Source organism: Physella acuta, unplaced genomic scaffold (assembly GCF_028476545.2).
Source record: "Physella acuta isolate Inbredline_101_S28 unplaced genomic scaffold, ASM2847654v3 ptg001599l, whole genome shotgun sequence".
NCBI classification, from domain to species: domain Eukaryota; kingdom Metazoa; phylum Mollusca; class Gastropoda; family Physidae; genus Physella; species Physella acuta.
The window spans coordinates 83,903-102,695 of NW_026733113.1; the positions used below are offsets into that span (position 1 = coordinate 83,903).

General features: G+C 39.3%; 1 protein-coding gene across 1 annotated transcript in view; it reads left to right on the forward strand.

The window, feature by feature from the left end:
• Window positions 1-18,793, forward strand: part of LOC131929110 (uncharacterized) — a 36,648-nt gene that overhangs the window by 6,953 nt on the left and 10,902 nt on the right. Inside the window, exons 2-3 of the mRNA XM_059285315.1 lie at window positions 7,449-7,708; window positions 10,058-10,162. Of these exons, the coding sequence (XP_059141298.1) occupies window positions 7,449-7,708; window positions 10,058-10,162 (365 nt within the window). The remainder of the gene's footprint in view (window positions 1-7,448; window positions 7,709-10,057; window positions 10,163-18,793) is intronic.

The following is an 18,793-nucleotide window of genomic DNA, read 5'->3' on the forward strand; positions in this document are numbered from 1 at the left end:
CCCCCCCCCTCCCACACCCACCCACCTACGTCCCACCACCATGAAAGGCAACCAATTCACGGTGTAGACAGGATAGTTCCTTCTTTCACACAACCAGTTTTTTTAATGGCGAAGACGGGATCCACCTTCTGCCTCGCTGAATCCTCTTTATTTACACTGGTCTGAGTGCAATATTTGAATACTTTAGTCGGTGTTTTTTTCCCAGTCTAAGGTCTGATAATTCCAACCAATAGAAAAATGTAGAATACGGCTATTAGCAACTAATAATTAACATATTAATATGACTTGTTGATGTTACTACTAACGTTAGTCAAATACTAACCCCGGATATAAAAATAGCCTGTATGTTGCCGTCTAGGGAGCTTTTTTTTTTACTCCGCGAAAACATTCTATTAGATAAAAAATATTTTATATATATTCATTAGTCCTTAATGTTCACTAATAGGTCTTATGTCGATCGTGTGTGCGCGCGTGTGTTAATGTCTAGGGGTGTTGTTTTTGTTTTTTTGATCGGACATTGCTGTTGCGATGACCTTATTATTGTGAAAGCTAGAGTTCAGATGATGCCTTTTTTGTTGTTGTTGCTATATGGTGCCTGTAAAGTTAAAGTCAATGGCATCATTGTTGTCGAGCTCTACGACGTCTTTAGTATTGAAATAAATGACGTATTTAGTGTTGACTTAAATGACGTCCTTATTATTGGAATATGGGACGGAGTGGTCTAGCGGTAGAGAGCTGGACTGCTAACCCGTAAGTCTCGAGTTCGAATCCGGGTTAAAGTCAGTAGACCGTCCCTGAGTCCACCCAACTCTGATGGGTACCTAACTCACGTTAGGGAAAGTAAAGGCGGCTGAGCATAGTGCTGACCACACTTTAGAATCTCTTCGTATGCCGAGGTCACAGAAACAAGTGAACTCTACTTCATTTGCCACATAGACCGTCAGGTTTGCAAGGTAAACTTTACTTTTACTTTTATTATTGGAATAAATGACGTATTTAATTGTATTCGGCCTTGCTCACTCGAAAAAGTGTAAAGTCCAGATTTCACGTGTAGTGCCACCCGCTCCACCAACCCACACCAAATCAACCCAACTCTGATTAATTTCCTCTTCCATCATCTTTGTTTAGAAAGAAAACTGATCGCCTGCTAATGACTCACCATATTTGGTGTAGCGTGCGTGGTTATTGTTATTCCCGCTGTTGAGTCCAATGACTTCGAACTACGTCAACACTTGCTCAGATTGAGCGATGGTTTATTTTTGTTACTTAGTCAAACCGCGTTTGATATAAATACCGAGACAAGTGTGAAATCGATGGATAATTGTGAGTTTTATAACCATTTTGGACGTTCATTTTCACACCTATGCTGTGATAAGCGAGTATGATAAAAATAAAGAGCAACTCTGAAGGTGTGTTATTTGAAAATTTTCGTTTTGTTTCTCTCTTATTAATCCACAAAGATTATTTTGTAGGGATATATTATATAGATTGTATGGATATATTATATAGTTCGTAGTGAAGTATTTTATAGTCCGTATGAGTATTTTCTATAGTTCGTAGATGAATAATTTATATCGTAGGGATATATTTCTTAGTTCGTAGGAATGTATTGCATACTTCATAGTGATATTTTATACTTTGTGGGGAAATATTGCTTAGTTCGTAATGATACGTTTTCTAGTTTCTCTTCTAACAATAATTCGAACTTTTTATGTTTCGTGATTTTTCTCTATGGACCATTTGCAGGGCATTAAAAACACGATTTGTAAGTTTTAAATCACGATACGTGTTACATTTATTGAATTTTACATTGTACCGTTCTTCAAATGAGCATTTAGATAGTGGGTGAAAAAAATAAAATAAAACACACACGCACGTACACACATGCTATACGAAATATGAACGTCTAATTACGATACAAGCACGAAAGTATACATTTACCCTTGGCGTTGGTTTGTATGCTCGTTACTGGCGTCACATTTTCGTAAGTTATCCTTCCTTGCTGGTTTTGTATTGTTTGCAAGGAAGTTTGTTTTTATCATAGATGTTAATCGAGGTAAATGTTTCGAGGGGAAATAGTTCCCACGAGAATTTTTTTTCAATGTGAGGACGCCATGCAACTGATGTAACATGTAGGAAATTAGTTTGAGTTAATAATTAAAGGGTTGGGTGGGGTGGAAAGATGGGGAGTTGTTTCTGAATAAACAGGTCAGGTCGAAATTTAAGGAAAAAACTTGTTGTAAAATGATACTTCATGAATACGTTTGCAACACTTTATGCAAAATAATGCAATAGAATACGTAATTCATTTAACAAAATACTCGCAAAAGGATAAGTTTATGTTAAAATCGTGCTACGGAATAATTCAAGAGAACATTCATTAAGGGATCAGATGTTGTGGTTTCAAAACACCAGTAATACAGGTGTCATTTTAGGGATTAGGGTCTATGGGGGATTCCACCCCCCCCCTTATTTACACACCCTGGCTACGCCACTGGTTTTGTGCATATGGTTTCTGCAATATGGAACTTGGGGGTTTGTCCGTTATCTGTGAACTGGGTAAATTTAGGCTACCAATCGCTGAGATGTTCTGGCAACAAAAAAAGGGCATTAATCCTAACAAAACATTTGACTGTCGCGGTCACCCTGCTACAAAAAAAAAAAAGCCGGAAGTTGAATTGATAACCCAGAGTGCCCCCCGATTACACTCCACTTTATCCCAGTTTGACTCCTCTACCCCAGTTCCTTCCCTTTGATCTTGCTCCTCCCCCTTTTCCCAAGCAAATATTTGCCCGAGTATCCCACGATCCCAAATTACATTTAAAATTTTTCACAAATTTTCCACCTGCTTTTCCGAGCCTTAAGTTTCTTTCCAAGTTGAATGTCACCGTTAAAGTTTCTCCTTCCTGTTGTGACACTATTACGATTGTTTTGCGCTTGCACGTCATTGTTTGCCTCCCTTGACAAATGACAAACAACAAAACATACGCTTTAACAAAATCAGTTTCTTGATGGCTTTAAGTTCATAATCAATGTCGACAGTCGACAGACCAATATAAAAACTATGTAAACTTATCCTTTGGTAAAGAACCAGTCAATAGAAACCCATACGGCCTGGCTTCAAAGATTGTGTTTATAAAACTATTGTAAAAACTAAACCACTTTTCTAGCTGTTGGTCTAATACAGAGGCGTAGCGAGGGGGGGGGGGGGACGGACATATGTCCCCGGGCGCCGACCTTAGGGAGCCAAAATGGATTGGAAAAATAAATTGAAAGCTTTAGGGAGGGTGCAAATCAAAATCTTGAGATGGGTGGGGGGTGGAAATGGAAAGTTTGTCCCCGGACGCCGGGAAGGGTCGCTACGCCTCTGCTATAATAAGTACAAAAAAATATCGTGACTAATCCAAGCCAACTTTTTATGTTTGTCAAATTTATTTCACAATACTTTCATAGGCAAGTATCTAGCGTCGACTGATGTGTAATTAAATGGATTAACTTCCCGTCTAATTATCTTAGTAATCGGCCGCGCTAATTATCTCAAATATATATTTCCAAGATGTGGTTTCAGGTCATGTTTCTAATCTAATGATTATAATTTTTTAATTAGTGGCTGACATCACGCTACAATGATTCGTGATATTTGAAAACTGTAATCAAAGGCTGTACACAGCGTCAGTAGGGTTTTATACCCTGGCAGTTCTAGAACCGTTGATCTGAAACCTGCAATTAAAGGCTATTCACACTAGGGACATATTTACTTTGATATTTCTAGAACCGTTGATTTGAAAACTGTAATCAAAGGCTATGCACACTAAGGTCCCATTTTCTTTGATATTATTAACATTTCTAGAACCGTTGATTTGAAAACTGTAATCAAAGGCTATGCACACTCGGGTCCCATTTTCTTTAATATTTCTAGAACCGTTGATTTAAAGAAGTCAAGAGATCTATTGATCCCTAAACTTGATGGTGAAATTTCAAAATAAATAACACGTAGTAATGACGTCATACACTCATTTTTTTTTCCAAACATTTCAAATTCAAAGTAGAACCTTTTGATCTCTGTATTTATTTGTTCGTTGTTTTTTTCCACGTTTTGTTTTTAAATAACTGTAATTGTTTATTTTTCATCAGTCACTTTGTAATTAGCAATGTTCATTGTCCCATTTAGCGTTTTGTTGTGAAGAAAGGTATTCAGTTTGTACTTGGTTTCGTCATTTTCAGTTCTAGCCAGAGGCGTAGCGACCCTTCCAGGCGCCCGGGGACAAACTTTTCGATTTGCACCCTCCCTCAAACTTTCGATTTGCACCCCCCTCAAGATTTTGATTTGCACCCCCCCCCCTCAAACTTTCGATTTGCACCCCCCGTCAAGATTTTGATTTGCACCCCCCTCAAACTTTCAATTTGCACCCCCTCAACCTTTCAATTTATTTTTCCAACCCATTTTGGCGCCCCCTAAGCCCCCCCCCCCTCGATACGCTAATGGTTCTAGCCAATCAAATTGTGTGATTTCTGGTTCTAAATCAACCCCATAGTGGTATTCCGGGGGCTAATCATAAGATTGAACTTTCGGTAATTTTTGTTGTGACGCTTCATTAAAAAATCGGGCCAGAATTATGGAATCCACCCAAAAACTCCTTGTATATTAACATTTTTCCCAAACTGAAAACAAATGACCCAATTTTCCCCCCAAACGACGCCCAGAATGTGGATTTCCCAAACAATTGAACTATGCGAGTCGACTTGACGTAAATAACCTCCTTGTCAATTTCCGGTAAAACTTTTTCTCGATTTATATAAGAGACTTTTGCTTGATGCTACTATAGATTTGATTCGTTTGTTGGATTATTATAAGTGCTAGTTTTGTTTGTAAAATTTAAATATAGTGCATTATGTTTGACGGTAAGTGAGAGCATTAATTAATTAACAGATTAGCTTAGCTAAATTGATGCTTCATCAGATGCATTAACAGACTAGCTTAACTAAAATTGACAGTCAATGAGGTGTATTAATTAACTGATTTGCTTAGCTCATTTGACGATTAAAGAAGTGCATTAATTAACAGGGTTGCTTAGGTCAGATTAGTGATGGGCATAAGATAAACAGATGTTAAGTTAGAAATGCTCGTTGATTTATTTCTCGATGACATTTTTTTTTCATTTAAATTAGCGTAACTAAATGTGTTTATATTTTTTTCCATAAAACTTATCAGCTTTTATTACCAAGAGCTTATATCTCAGTATATAGGCCTACATATATATATATATATATATATATATATATATATATATATATATATATATATATATATATATATATATATATAGGGTCCATAGGAAGGGGAGGGGTAAACTTAACACCCCCTGCGCCTCTACGCCAGTTAGCAAAATGTTAGTTTTTTGTTTTGAGATAATAGTGCATTATTTCAAAGTCGTAGGGTTTGAAATCAAAAGTATAATTCTAAAACTTTTTGTTTTAAATCCACATTAGAAGTTTTAAAATTTATCCGTGTTTTTGGTTTGTTGTTTTTTAATGTAACATTTGCGAAACTGCTGTGTCAGAATGTCCCCCATGGTAAACATTGGAGGGGGGAGGGGGAAATGAATGAATCAGCTGTAGCGAAGGTCTCTGCAGGTTAAAAATAGCAACTCGTGCGAGGTTGTTTTTATCACTAATAGAAATCGCCGGTTGACGTAATCGGAATTAGGACTGGATAACTCCCAAGTACACAATCTCGTGTTATCTTTAGGAGTTACACCCTTGTGAATTGTTCTGTAGAAAGCATGTGTGTGTGTTTATTTTAATATCAGACTTCCCGTTTCTAAAAAAAAAAAATTATACATGTTTCTAGCTCTCACATTAGGTTGCTGATACTGATGTTTATTAAAATTGAATAATTTTAATGTAAAAAAAAAGTTCATAAAAATATAGTTTTTAATAAGCTTAACTGAATAAGCAATTTTTACTCTTGGAAGAATAAAGCGCACATTTTGTTCGTCAATTAAAAAAATATAACCATCCTAATACACAATGAATTTGGGGCGCAACCCATTTTGTGTTCGATGATGATCATAAATGACGTTTTATGTTGAAATATTTGATTTTAATGTTTTAAAATGAGTCTGTCAGTTCTGATTATGACAGCCACCCCTTATGACAGATTTTACAAAATCGGCGAATAAAAGTTGACTAAAAGCTTTTTAATTATTAAGTTTTAGAGTTATCGGAGATAACAAAGGGAAGTTACTCTGTTTACACCATTTCTCCGTTGACCTTTCAAAGTCCCAAGTTGATAGGTTACTACTTTTGACAACACCACATAAAAACCGTCAGGAATCCCATTATGGTTTCCGTTTTTTAAAATGTAAACAACACGTATCGCTTTCCAAAAGTAAATTAGGTTTTGCTTTAAATAAACAACTCGCAAGAACTATAAACGGTTTTAGTAAAGAAACATATACATTGTTGTTTAGTAACATTGAAAAAGGATGTTTTTTTCTGTTGAAGTCAATTTCAAGGTTAAAAATGTAAATTTGGGTTGCCGAATTTAATACACTTCATGACGAAATTACAACAAGGAGTATGACACATACTTTGTTGTTTTGGCGCCCCAACATGACGTACACAAAATTAGTTACACTAAAGACTAAACAAACAGGATCCAAGACCACAGCCGATCAGTGTTTCTTTCAGAATTTTTTCTTCTGGTGGTTGAGGGGTGGGGGCATTTGAAACTTACTGCGGGGGAGGGGCGCTTACATTTCTGGGTAAAATATACAAAATACATTATCTATTTTTATATTCCAACCCAGCGGGGTAGGGATGTGCTAGGGGAGGGGGCTGCTGCCCAAACGACTTGTCTTTTAAACAACTAGACGAACGTGTTATCGCACTGACCAGTTGACTCCATCATAGGTCCAGCGGTTTCAGATTCTGCTGTCCAGTGGTTCTGTTTGGTTTTCACAATAACTACCATTACATGTTGGTGTCATTAGAGCGTTGGAATTAAACCCCACTATATTTCCAGTTCTACTTTTTAAAATATCTAGAATAGATTAGGTATTCTGTGTCAAGTATGGTCCTAGTTTAATTTTAACAAAGGCAACAGTTTAAGTCTCTTCTATCTGCAGTTATTAAAATATGAAGAAATGTATTTTATGTATTCGTACATACAGTGTTAAATCATCACACGCGCGTTCTTTTAAATTTTTAAATCATCAAATATATGGTGTTCTGCTCTTATGGTGTACTTTAAATCATCAATCTTACGGTGCTCTATTAAATAATAAATTTTATAGTTTCTGTTAAATCATCCATTTTACGGTGCTCTATTAAATTAATGTTATGGTGTTGGTTAGTTCATCAAACTTACGGTTCTCTATTAAATTAATTATCTGGTCTTCGGTTAAATCATCAAATTTATGGTTTCTGTCTTTATCTTTCAACAGCTGCCGCAGCCGAATTCGTTTTCTCGTCTGAATCCGGCGACGGCCTTGACAGCCCCGACCTTGACCGTGGCCGCTCCAGGCGGGACCATGACCGCAGCCGGGAGGCTAGTCCGCAGCCGGACTACAGCCCGAGCCGGCCGGACAGCGAGAAGCTGGAGGAGGTGAACCGCCAGAGCTGGGGCGTCAAGGACGACTCCTGCTCCATAGCCAGCAGCGGGGAGGAGGAGGCGGGGACCGTCAACGATTCTTCCTACGATGAGGTCAGTGATCGTGTCCTTCTTCTACAGTGTTTCTTTCAGACTTTTTTTCTCCGGGGAGGGGGGGGGGGGACTAAATTCCCCCCCCCCCCCCACCACCCTCCAAGAGATGCCTGGAAGAAACTCTGTTCTTTGTGTTGTATAGAAACGATAAGGTCAAGCCTCAACTACAGGACTCTCTCTGTATATTGCGGCTCGTGAAATGTTTTAGCTGAAATAAAACAAATACTCATATCCAAGGTCCATTTTCTAGAAGGAAAAATGAAACACTAATCCCGATATAACTTATTGGGGCTGAAAGTTCGTGTGCTCTAGAATATTATAATAATTACCCAGATCCTGTAATAACCAATTGGGGCTGAATGTGTACTGTTTGTGTGGTCACCACGTATTCGACTAATGACCTCTTACAAAAAGGTCGCGATGTGTTGTGTGTGTAGCAAGCTAGTGTAGTTAGAATAAGTTGCGGTCACTTGACAGAGGTTCCGGTAGTTGGTAAAAATAACCACTTCGTGAAGTTTTTATAACAACTTGGACGTGACAAAAAAACGCTGACAAAAATTAATGCACTTGACGGTGTTATTTGTGTTTGTCAGGGTTAGGATTAGTAGGGGATAGGATTAGGGTTAAGATTTTGGACATTTCTTGAGTTAGAGAACTTTGGTTTAGAGACAGGGTTATGGTGGCAAATCCTGTCAGTGCCCAAGACACGTGGGACAGGTGAAGTTGAGTTCATCTGTTTCAATGACCTATGTCGTCCCACATAGTAGCAAATACACTTTTTAAAAAAAAACTTCCATTTACGTCCTGTCGACAGTTTAATAAGTACCACGTGTTCTCAATAGTAGGCCTATTTTAAACCGCTATTTACTGCCTTGCTAATAACCTACCCCAAGTTTAGTCACGACCCTAGTAAAGTGCTTGAGTGATCTAGACACACGAGCTGAATGTATAGGTAACTATAAGGGCGTTGAAAACACTCTGTGTCAAAGTTAAGGAAACAAGTCACCGTCTTTACAGCAGTAATAAATTTTTTACTGTCAGGAGTGGCTTCCGATTTTTTTGTATGTTGTGTAAATCAGTAATGTAATTATAGTGTAGGGAGAGCTGTTAAACAGGTACAGGAATGGGCGTGGCTAATTAGTTTTTATAGTTGTTTTGTTGTTGTGTGTAGACGTTAAACTGTGTATACGAAACTAAAATTAACCCTAGCTGCAGAACAGACGGATGTAGGTAGAACCCGCGATAGTACAAGAACGTATCCATTGGTTTCATTAAATTTTTAATTAATGCAAATATATAAACACAATGCTTTTCACTGCAATGTGTGATTCTGTTACAAGGTACAAGACGTCCATTGCTCCAAATCACACGTATTTACCCCCTAACCCTAGATCTGAACCTAGTTTTAAATCAACCCTAGCTTTTCGATGCAAGACGTGATTCCCTTACAAGGTACAAGACGGCCATAGCTCTACCCCTAACCCTAGATCTCCTAGTTCTAAAATTAACCTTAACTTTAACGTAACCCGAGAAAATTTAACTATGTTCTTGTCAAACAATTTTTGTCCCGTTGCAACCCAACTGGTACACTTTAACGGAATACAAATGTAAACACTCAACACTTTAAAAAAGTTCTGATTAAATATACTTTCGCCAAAAATAGCTCATATCTTTTACCAAGCGAAGACCGTTTTAGTTATTGATAGAAATCACACCACCGAAAGTCTTGCGACATGTATACTATACGCGACATGTATACTATACATGTCTAGGAAAAAAACAAAACTCGCAGCGAGTTTATGATGTATGAAAACATGTTTACTAACTTGCTGCTAATTTATTTTTAGACGTGTATAGTATATATGTCGTAAGTATTAACGCGGTGTAAGGAACAATTTTATGACCGAAAGGAGTGAGGGGGGGGGGGGGATAATTAAATTGCTAATAAACATATGTTTTCAGAATTGATTTATATTCTTTCATGTGTAGCTGCACTGTCGAACTAATGTGTAGTTAGCACTAAATGTTGTTTATAAATAAGAAAGGTTCCTCTTTAGACCTAGCTTATCCATTGTGCAGATGAAGTAGAGTTAATGTTTCTTGACCTCGGCATACGAAGAGATGGCGGGGTCAGCACTATACTTTCTCCAACGTAAGTCAGGTACCCATCAGGACTGGGTGGACCCAGGGACGTCATACATTCACAAGTCCGAACTCGAGTCATTCGGGCTAGCAGCAAAACGCCCTGACACTCAACCACACCATGCCACTATTTTTAATTTTTTTTACAAATAACAAACCTCGATTATTTAATGAGTTTTCTACATGTATATCGTCTGACTATTCCAGACGGACTCCGCCAACGAAGGCATGCTCAAGATGCGACAGTTGTTGGTCAAAGGTGTCTTGGACAGCGAGAAGGAATATCTGGAGATGCTCTCCATCCTTATCGGCGTAAGTAACTTTTTTTTTTAAATGTCCAGAGACGTCTTTCTTCAGTTTAGCGCCTATATTTAACTACACACCTTACGAATCGCGGGAAAAAAAAGACTCTGCCAGTATGACCTTTGATCCCCATTTGTAGCAACCCCTATCCGTCTAAACAGCACCACGGGTCCGGATATCTATACCGGAACGACTAAAATCTTGTGGTCGTAGTTCTGGGAGTATTGGTATTGCCCTAAACCCTCCCAACAATAGGTCAGTAGTATAACTATCTTATGGTAAGTGTTAGGGTCAGAAATATGGGCTAGGACTAAGAAGGGACTAGAAAATATTTTAGACAGAAATAACACACAAAAAAAAAAAAAAAAACCAATTTCCCGGGGGGGGGGGTCTCTAGGCTAAAGTGTGATGTTAGTTTAGGGTTAGGTTATTACGTTTTGTGACGATGGTGAGGGAGGAGGGTGATAAAATTTATTTTTTTAAAAAGCGTCACTTCAATTATGGATGACCCCTGAAGAGCTCTACTGAAAGCTTGTTGAAAAGTGTTTCCGCTAAGGCCAACGAAACAAAAGACGTCCTGCCGCAAGACGTCACATTCACGTGTCATTGACAGAGTTCACCCGGGTGTGACAAAGCTGATCTCATATCACGTGACTTAGATCAGCTGATTAGTTCTAAAAAAAAAACAGGCGTATGAAACGCGGTGAAACGAAATAACTGGTGTGATATTTTAAAAGTCTTTGGCTTAGTGCAGGCCGTCACGTGACGAATACAAGGGGTGTAACCTAGTCAGTGGCGTCGCTTCTGTATTTCTTTATTCTTTAGACTAGCCTAGTGGCGCGCCCTATGATCTTTACAGTTCAGCGTGTTTATTAACTACCGCTTCCTTTACTACCTTTACTTTCTTTACCTTTAATTTCAATGCTGAAAAAAAAAGACTTAAACGCCCTAGATATTTTTATAGTGACCCGCCCATGGGCTTGTAACATGAACTCATAACACATCAAAGTTTTATAACGGTTACCCACAAAGAACAACTGACCTTTTGTGGTCAGTGCAAAACCAGACCTACTCGCACCTGAGGCCATGCTATATAATTAATTATTAGCGAGCGATTCGACTACGTTTGTTTGTAAGCCTACGTCACACTTTGTTGACATAGACATGCGTAGATCATAAAAGTCACTTGAAGAATTTCACGCCCGTTTGACTCAAGACTTTCGACGATCGCTAAAACCGGAAGTCACGTGGTCGTGATTTTTAAACTCTTTGCAGGAAATCACGCGCTTGATTGCTATGAGTCGTATTTCGCTAGGGGAGCTAACCTCGGTCTCGGCTGTTATAAACGTATGGGTCACGTGACTAACACAAGAGAAACTTTCAGACCAGACGACCCAAACTGATGCATCTTTCAAACACTGACGTAATCACGTGACCGGACTAAACTTAGCATCAACCGTCAAACCGTGCGATCTCTAGATGGTTATCATAAAAGTCAATATTTTTTCAAACTCCGAACCTTCTCCTAACTTCACTGTTTTGTTTTTTTAGTTCTAGCCTTGTGACATGAGTCATAGAGGGTATAGTGTGTGCAAAATTAGAGTGCAAAGGTTATAGGTTACAAGTGAACTTTTCAAACCGCACTTTATTGAAAACAACCGTTTTTTTTTTAATATTATTTTTTTCCTGATATTTTTTTGTTTGTTTTAAAATAGAGATTTTCATAACGTCTACAGTGTTTGAGTGTTTATACCGTAGGCTGCCTAGTCCGATTTATGTATCCTGGTTAATAGTTCACACATTTCAAAACATGGAAGACTGAACTGAAAGACGGGAAACAAACATATAGTATTATGATTTATTGAATACAAAGTTAATGTCTCTCGGAGCAGGGGATGTTAAGGCTGGACTTAGCCAAGTACGTCTGTTTACCTTTTACAGTTTGGGAATAGTTTGGCAGTGAACACCCCACCGCACCGCAGGTGGAAATACACACACACGCCCCCACCACCACCACCACACACAGCAAATACGCAGAGGCCCATAGCTTTTGATAGCGAGTGCCCAATTCCCGTGTCAGCTTGCCGATTACCTTTCCCAAGACGTAACTGGCTTAACTTTTTTTAATGTACCTGGCCAAGAATGTGAAATGCAGCAGGAATGTATCTTCTATAACTGTGTTTACATAAGATATTCGCGTGTTGCCGGCTTGGCAAGTGTTGTGCAGCCAAGCTTAAACCAACACAATATAGGGGCTTTTCCATTTAAATTTATAAAGTAACTATGAACCAGTTGAAAAAGGGGAGGGAGGTTGAAAGTGAGACCAAAGTTCGTCCTTCAAAAACTTGGGGGTTTCGCCAGAGCAGCTTCCGTCCGCTGTGTCGGTGAGTAAACAGATCATGTGCTCGTCCACGCTCTCTACTGTTGCTATTTTTAGTCCAGGCCTCAACACCTGTGATGTAATCATTTTCTGATTGGTCAGAATAGTATGGAGATCATGGGGGGGGGGGGGGGGTTGGGGTGGAGTAAAACTTTAGAAAGCTATTGTTGAGAAAATGTTAAGAGTCCATGCAAATAGCCTGTAAAAGTGTAGGCAAATGGCTATGTTAATTGCTCTACGATGTGACGTCAGTAATCTGGCATGAAGGGAAAAGGATACAATTTTTAATTTCGCCTTTCCACTTATCTCAAATCCCATAGGCTCTACAGTTTACAATAAACGATACTATACTTTACTATAGTAAACACCCCTGAATGTTGCATAACGAATTTAAATTAAAAACATGTTTCTTCTGTAGCTTTGGATGTGCCTTTCTGATACAGTGGTGTTTTTTTTTAACAATTGAAATTCGAGTTTTTATGAATAGATAAGTGAATCATAAATATGGTTCATGAAGTCTGTGATGGGTTAAGGGGCGGGGCTTGCACACAAACAACAGGTCTGTACAGGTGACATTTATTTCACATTGTTGGCGTCACAAGAGTCAGACTTGACGCCTGGACATGACAGGTCTGATAGGTCATTACCGGCTGATAGGTCATTACCGGCTGATAGGTCAGTACCGGCTGATAGGTCAGTACCGGCTGATAGGTCTCTACCGGCTGATAGGTCTCTACCGGCTGATAGGTCAGTACCTGCTGATAGGTCAGTACCGGCTGATAGGTCTCTACCGGCTGATAGGTCAGTACCTGCTGATAGGTCAGTACCGGCTGATAGGTCAGTACCGGCTGATAGGTCTCTACCGGCTGATAGGTCAGTACCTGCTGATAGGTCAGTACCGGCTGATAGGTCTCTACCGGCTGATAGGTCAGTACCTGCTGATAGGTCAGTACCGGCTGATAGGTCAGTACCGGCTGATAGGTCAGTACCGGCTGATAGGTCAGTACCTGCTGATAGGTCAGTACCGGCTGATAGGTCAGTACCGGCTGATAGGTCAGTACCGGCTGATAGGTCTCTACCGGCTGATAGGTCTCTACCGGCTGATAGGTCAGTACCTGCTGATAGGTCAGTACCGGCTGATAGGTCAGTACCGGCTGATAGGTCAGTACCGATGGTAGGTCAGTACCGGCTGATAGGTCAGTACCGATGGTAGGTCAGTACCGGCTGATAGGTCAGTACCGATGGTAGGTCAGTACCGATGGTAGGTCAGTACCGATGGTAGGTCAGTACCGGCTGTTGTTAGAATTTAGACTGATTGTGAATAGTTTCAGCTTTCACTTGACCGTGTGCCAGACAGCTAATTAGAGATCCTGCCCATGTTATAGAGCACACAACTTTAATATTTTTACCCTACCCCACCACCCCTCGCATACCACTGCTCTATACCGAGGTCACAGAAACAGGTTAACTCTACTTCACTTTCCCCATGGACCGCCAGGTTCGAAAAGGGAACTATGCTATATACCAGCCCTACTTTACATAATACCAAAACCATTATGCACCCACCTAACCCTTTCTTTCATGGTATAAACAATGTGCACGATCCTTTAACTTTTTAATTCCGCAATAGTTGTAAGCTTTAAACGTCATTAAGATAATTGTACTTGTATTTCTTAGGTTACTAATCTAATCAATCAATCGTCCCTTGACCCCCGGGTCGTTGGGGCACCACAGTTGTCTCATAAATTTCTGAAAGATAAAAACAAATGGTAGCTGCAGTGAGATTAATGCAATTATTACTAACTACAAATTTCTGACATCTTTCTCATCGTGTGATGCACTATGTGTTGTTCAAGAGGCAGCCCAGTCCTTTCTTAGATGTCCTCCACCCTATGTCGTCTTTGTCTTCCCCCTCTTCTCCCTCCTGGCACCGTGCCCTGCATTTTTGTTTTTGTATAGGCCGTTGGCTCGTGTGACATGCCCATACCATCTCAGTCTGTTTGTTCAACTAATGACACTACCTCACTAATCCCTATTGTGAGAACCACCCAACTATTTTATTCGATTCTGTTTCCGAGCAAGTGGCGTGTAACCGAACTTGTAGCGTGTAATTGAACTTGTGACTTGTAATCGAGCTAGTGACGTGTAATCAAACTTGTGACTTGTAGTCGAACTTGTGGCGTGTAATCGAACTTGTGGCGAGTAATCGAACTTGTGGCGAGTAATCGAACTTGTGGCTTGTAATCGAACTTGTGACGTGTACGTGTAATCGAACTTGTGACGTGTACGTGTAATCGAACTTGTGACGTGTACGTGTAATCGAACTTGTGGCTTGTAATCGAACTTGTGGCGTGTAATCGAACTTGTGGCTTGTAATCGAGCTAACGGCGTGTAACGAACGTTTAAAAAAAAAAGTTTGACTTCCTTGTCATTGCTTTGTGTCTCCATCTCTGTGTAGCCCATGTGTACAATGGTGACCAATGGAAACGTCAATACTGCATCACGTGATCAACTCTCCAATCAATTTTTTTTCTCTTGCCCAATCAGCACAATTCACACATCACATCGATTAAAAAAATTGTTGACTGTTTAAAAAAGTTCCCTGAATCAGCACACAAATTAGACACGCGATCAAATCATTTCTGCTTGAGGTTGGTTTGGGGTTGTGCACAGAGGTGGAAAGGGGGGGGGGGGTTGGGGGGGTGTCATTTACTTTTTCACTACAGGCCTGTAGGATGCTGTTAGAGGTTTATTATATTAAGTCTTTTTTTTTTCTTTATTTTTATTCTCTCAAAATATCTGCTAAGTAAAATAGCCGGATTAATTTAGACACAACGTTTACACATTCTTTTTTTTAAACTCGTCTTAGTGATAGTTTCTGATAAAAATTGTGTAAATATCATAGTTCAGTTTTTTTTTTTAAAATCATAATTTATGTTGAAGGCCAATGAATGTTTTCGGTGGTTGTGTGTATGTTATAAACTATGGGAAATGTAAAGATTACCAGCTATGGCAATGTTATAAAATGTTATACGATGCAAGGAGAAGGTTAAAATGTCTAATGTGTTTGTGTGTAATATAACCCCGCATGCTCTCTAATAAAAATGACAGTAATTTAAAACATCGATAGTTGCCTACTAGACAAAAGGATTCGGTAGCAAATGTTGTCGCGTTAGTCATAACAAAATTTTCAGATCAATGAAAATGTCCGAGGAAATATTTTAGACTGATCTCAGGGAAACCCAATGTGATGGTGGAAATGTGTGGTTGAGTGTGGGAAAACCCGAGTTAGTGAGTGAGTCAGTACCGTATTGTGTAAAAACCCGTGTGGTGAGTCGTCTGACTCCGTGTAAAAACCGGTGTATAGTGGCGTGACTCCGTGTAAAAGTTGAATGGCGTTGTTACGGGTCAGTTGTAGGTTAGATAGAAATATGTTAGAATAATTTAGAATTAGGGGAGAGTGCGTGTGTGAGTTGAGTTAACCCCGGTGTGTTTATGTATTGTTATCCCAAGGTCGAATGCGGTATAAAAGCTGGAGTGAATGGTTGTAAGGGGTTAGTTGGTAGCGGTTAGGGCGAGGTCTACTCTGTTATGTGAAGAATAGAGTTCAAATAAAAGTATTGAAGATAACCACGAATCGTTTCCTGAGTTGAACCAAACCCTGACGCAACAGGCGTGACTCCGTGTAAAAGTTGAATGGTATGACTCCGTGTAAAACGTAAATGTCATGACTCCGTGTAAAACTTAAATGTCATGACTCCGTGTAAAAGTTGATTGGCGTGACTCCGTGTATAAGTTAAATGGAAAGACTCCTTATGAAAAACACGTGTATTAAGTGGTGTGACTCAGTGTAAAAAAAACCCATATGTTTAGGATGTTAACTCTTAATTGTCTTTTTAAAATATTATTATTATTTATGTCTTTTAAATTTCGTTAACGTTAGCTGGGCGTGTTTGATGCATAATCGATTCGGCTGTCTAAACGACGATAATGATTTAATTGATAGGTCTGTGTGATGAGTTAATTGATATCGATCAGCCTTGAGACACCGCCTTTTAATCAGATCATCGATCAGCTTGCCAGTCCTGAAATTAAAAATGTCACTTTGTTTTATAGACAGTGGGGCCCTCGTAGTCTAGGCCTTCATCTAAGAGAGGACGCTGACGTCGGTCATGATAAGATCATTTTATTATTACTATATATTTGATATGGAATTAAAACAAACCTATCGAGACTGATCAAATACTCTTGTATATCCAATATTTCATATAAGTCACAATTCATTAAGACACAATTAGTTTTATTGTATTTTCTCTGTATTAAAGTGTAGGCTACGTATATGTTTCGGGCGGGTGTTGAAGGGCGGGTGTCTAGTAAGTTCGAGATATAGGCCTACATGCTCATTTAAAAACTAATATTGGTGTGTTGATGAATCACTAGGCAATTCAAAATTTGATCTTTATCAACTAGTCAGTGTCACCGCTAGCAATTCAAAATTCGATCTTTATCAACTAGTCAGTGTCACCACTAGCAAGTCAAAATTCGATCTTTATCAACTAGTCAGTGACAGGATTACAGCGTCACATCGCCGAGGTTAATCATGATTTTGATGTAATTTATTCAGTGGCGCGCAGAGGTTCACTGACGCCGGAGGGCAACTCTCGCGATAATGGGACAGCAAGACCCGGACATAGACCAACAGTATAGGGACTAGTTCGGAAAATTATGGGTATTTTATTAAAGATAAAATCTACTAAAAATAGCCTCTTATTTTTACATTTAAAAATGTATTTATTTGTTTAAACTTTACGCGCGAATGGGGCAACTTCTTAGGTTTGGGGGAGGGGGGGGGGGGGGGTTAAAGTAAAAAGGAAGCTGCTTGTATTAGCTGATAAAAAAGAAGGCCCATATTTGGTGCACGAAAATCAACTTAAGTAAAGTTTCCCTCAGCCCTTCCTTCTTCGGCAGTTTCCGGTTTCGTTAGGTTATTATATTTAGTCACATACTACATATTCACACATCCCCAATGTAAGCCTACTTCTACAAGTGAGATCTTTTCAATTATTTTTTGAACAAATAATGACCAATTAAAATGAACGGGGGAGGAATTGAGTCATCTTTGAGAATACATTTTTCCCTTCACATTAGTGAGATTTCCGAGATTTAAAAGATATAACTAAATGGGCTGTAGAAATTTGTCACCTCTATGTTTGAGCTGTGGTGTACTACAGGCTGTAGTGTAGCATCCTGTGATGTAGCCTACTACAGGCTACAGTGTAGCATCCTGTGATGTAGCCTACTACAGGCTACAGTGTAGCCTAATGTAGTGTAGCATCCTGTGATGTAGCCTACTACAGGCAGTAGTGTAGCATACTGTGATGTAGCCTAATGTAGTGTAGCATCCTGTGATGTAGCCTAATGTAGTGTAGCATCCTGTGATGTAGCCTAATGTAATGTAGCATCCTGTGATGTAGCCTAATGTAATGTAGCATCCTGTGATGTAGCCTAATGTAATGTAGCATCCTGTGATGTAGCCTAATGTAATGTAGCATCCTGTGATGTAGCCTAATGTAGTGTAGCATCCTGTGATGTAGCCTAATGTAGTGTCGCATCCTGTGATGTAGCCTAATGTAGTGTAGCATCCAGTGATGTAGCCTAATGTAGTGTAGCATCCTGCGGTGGGTGGTGTTCAACATCACACTTATCCTCACTTATGACCTCTACTGCTGAAGTGTTGCGGACCCATACACAAAAAGTAAACTTTCTGAATGAAAGAGCTCTTCAAGAATCCCTCTTGTCTAGTTTAAAAAAACATGAAACAACAAACACAAGATGGAAGAAAACTTTCAATTACAAAATAAAAACAACAACAACAGCACACTCTTAAGTTGAAAGCTAAAGGCATAGCTGTAGTGTTAGAAACCACATTTACAGTATGACTAGTGCTGTGTGTTACCTTTTACATTCGTTCAGAAGCATTCAAGAATTGTCTCCCCTCCCCCTCCTAGGCCTATCTTCCTGACACTATCCGCTCAGCCTTTGGCATATGACGAGAACATTGTCTGAGGCACAACACACTTTTTTTTTAAAGATGTGTATCTATTGAAGAAAAAAAGAAAATGAATATTCTCAGACAGGACCCTGCGCTTTTGGAAGTTGTCCAAAACTGTTAAGCTGTCATCGTTGTCAGTGACAAAAACAAGAATCTTAGTCGTGTTTATATAGCTGGTGGTGTTGTTACAGGAACATAGTGGTGCATG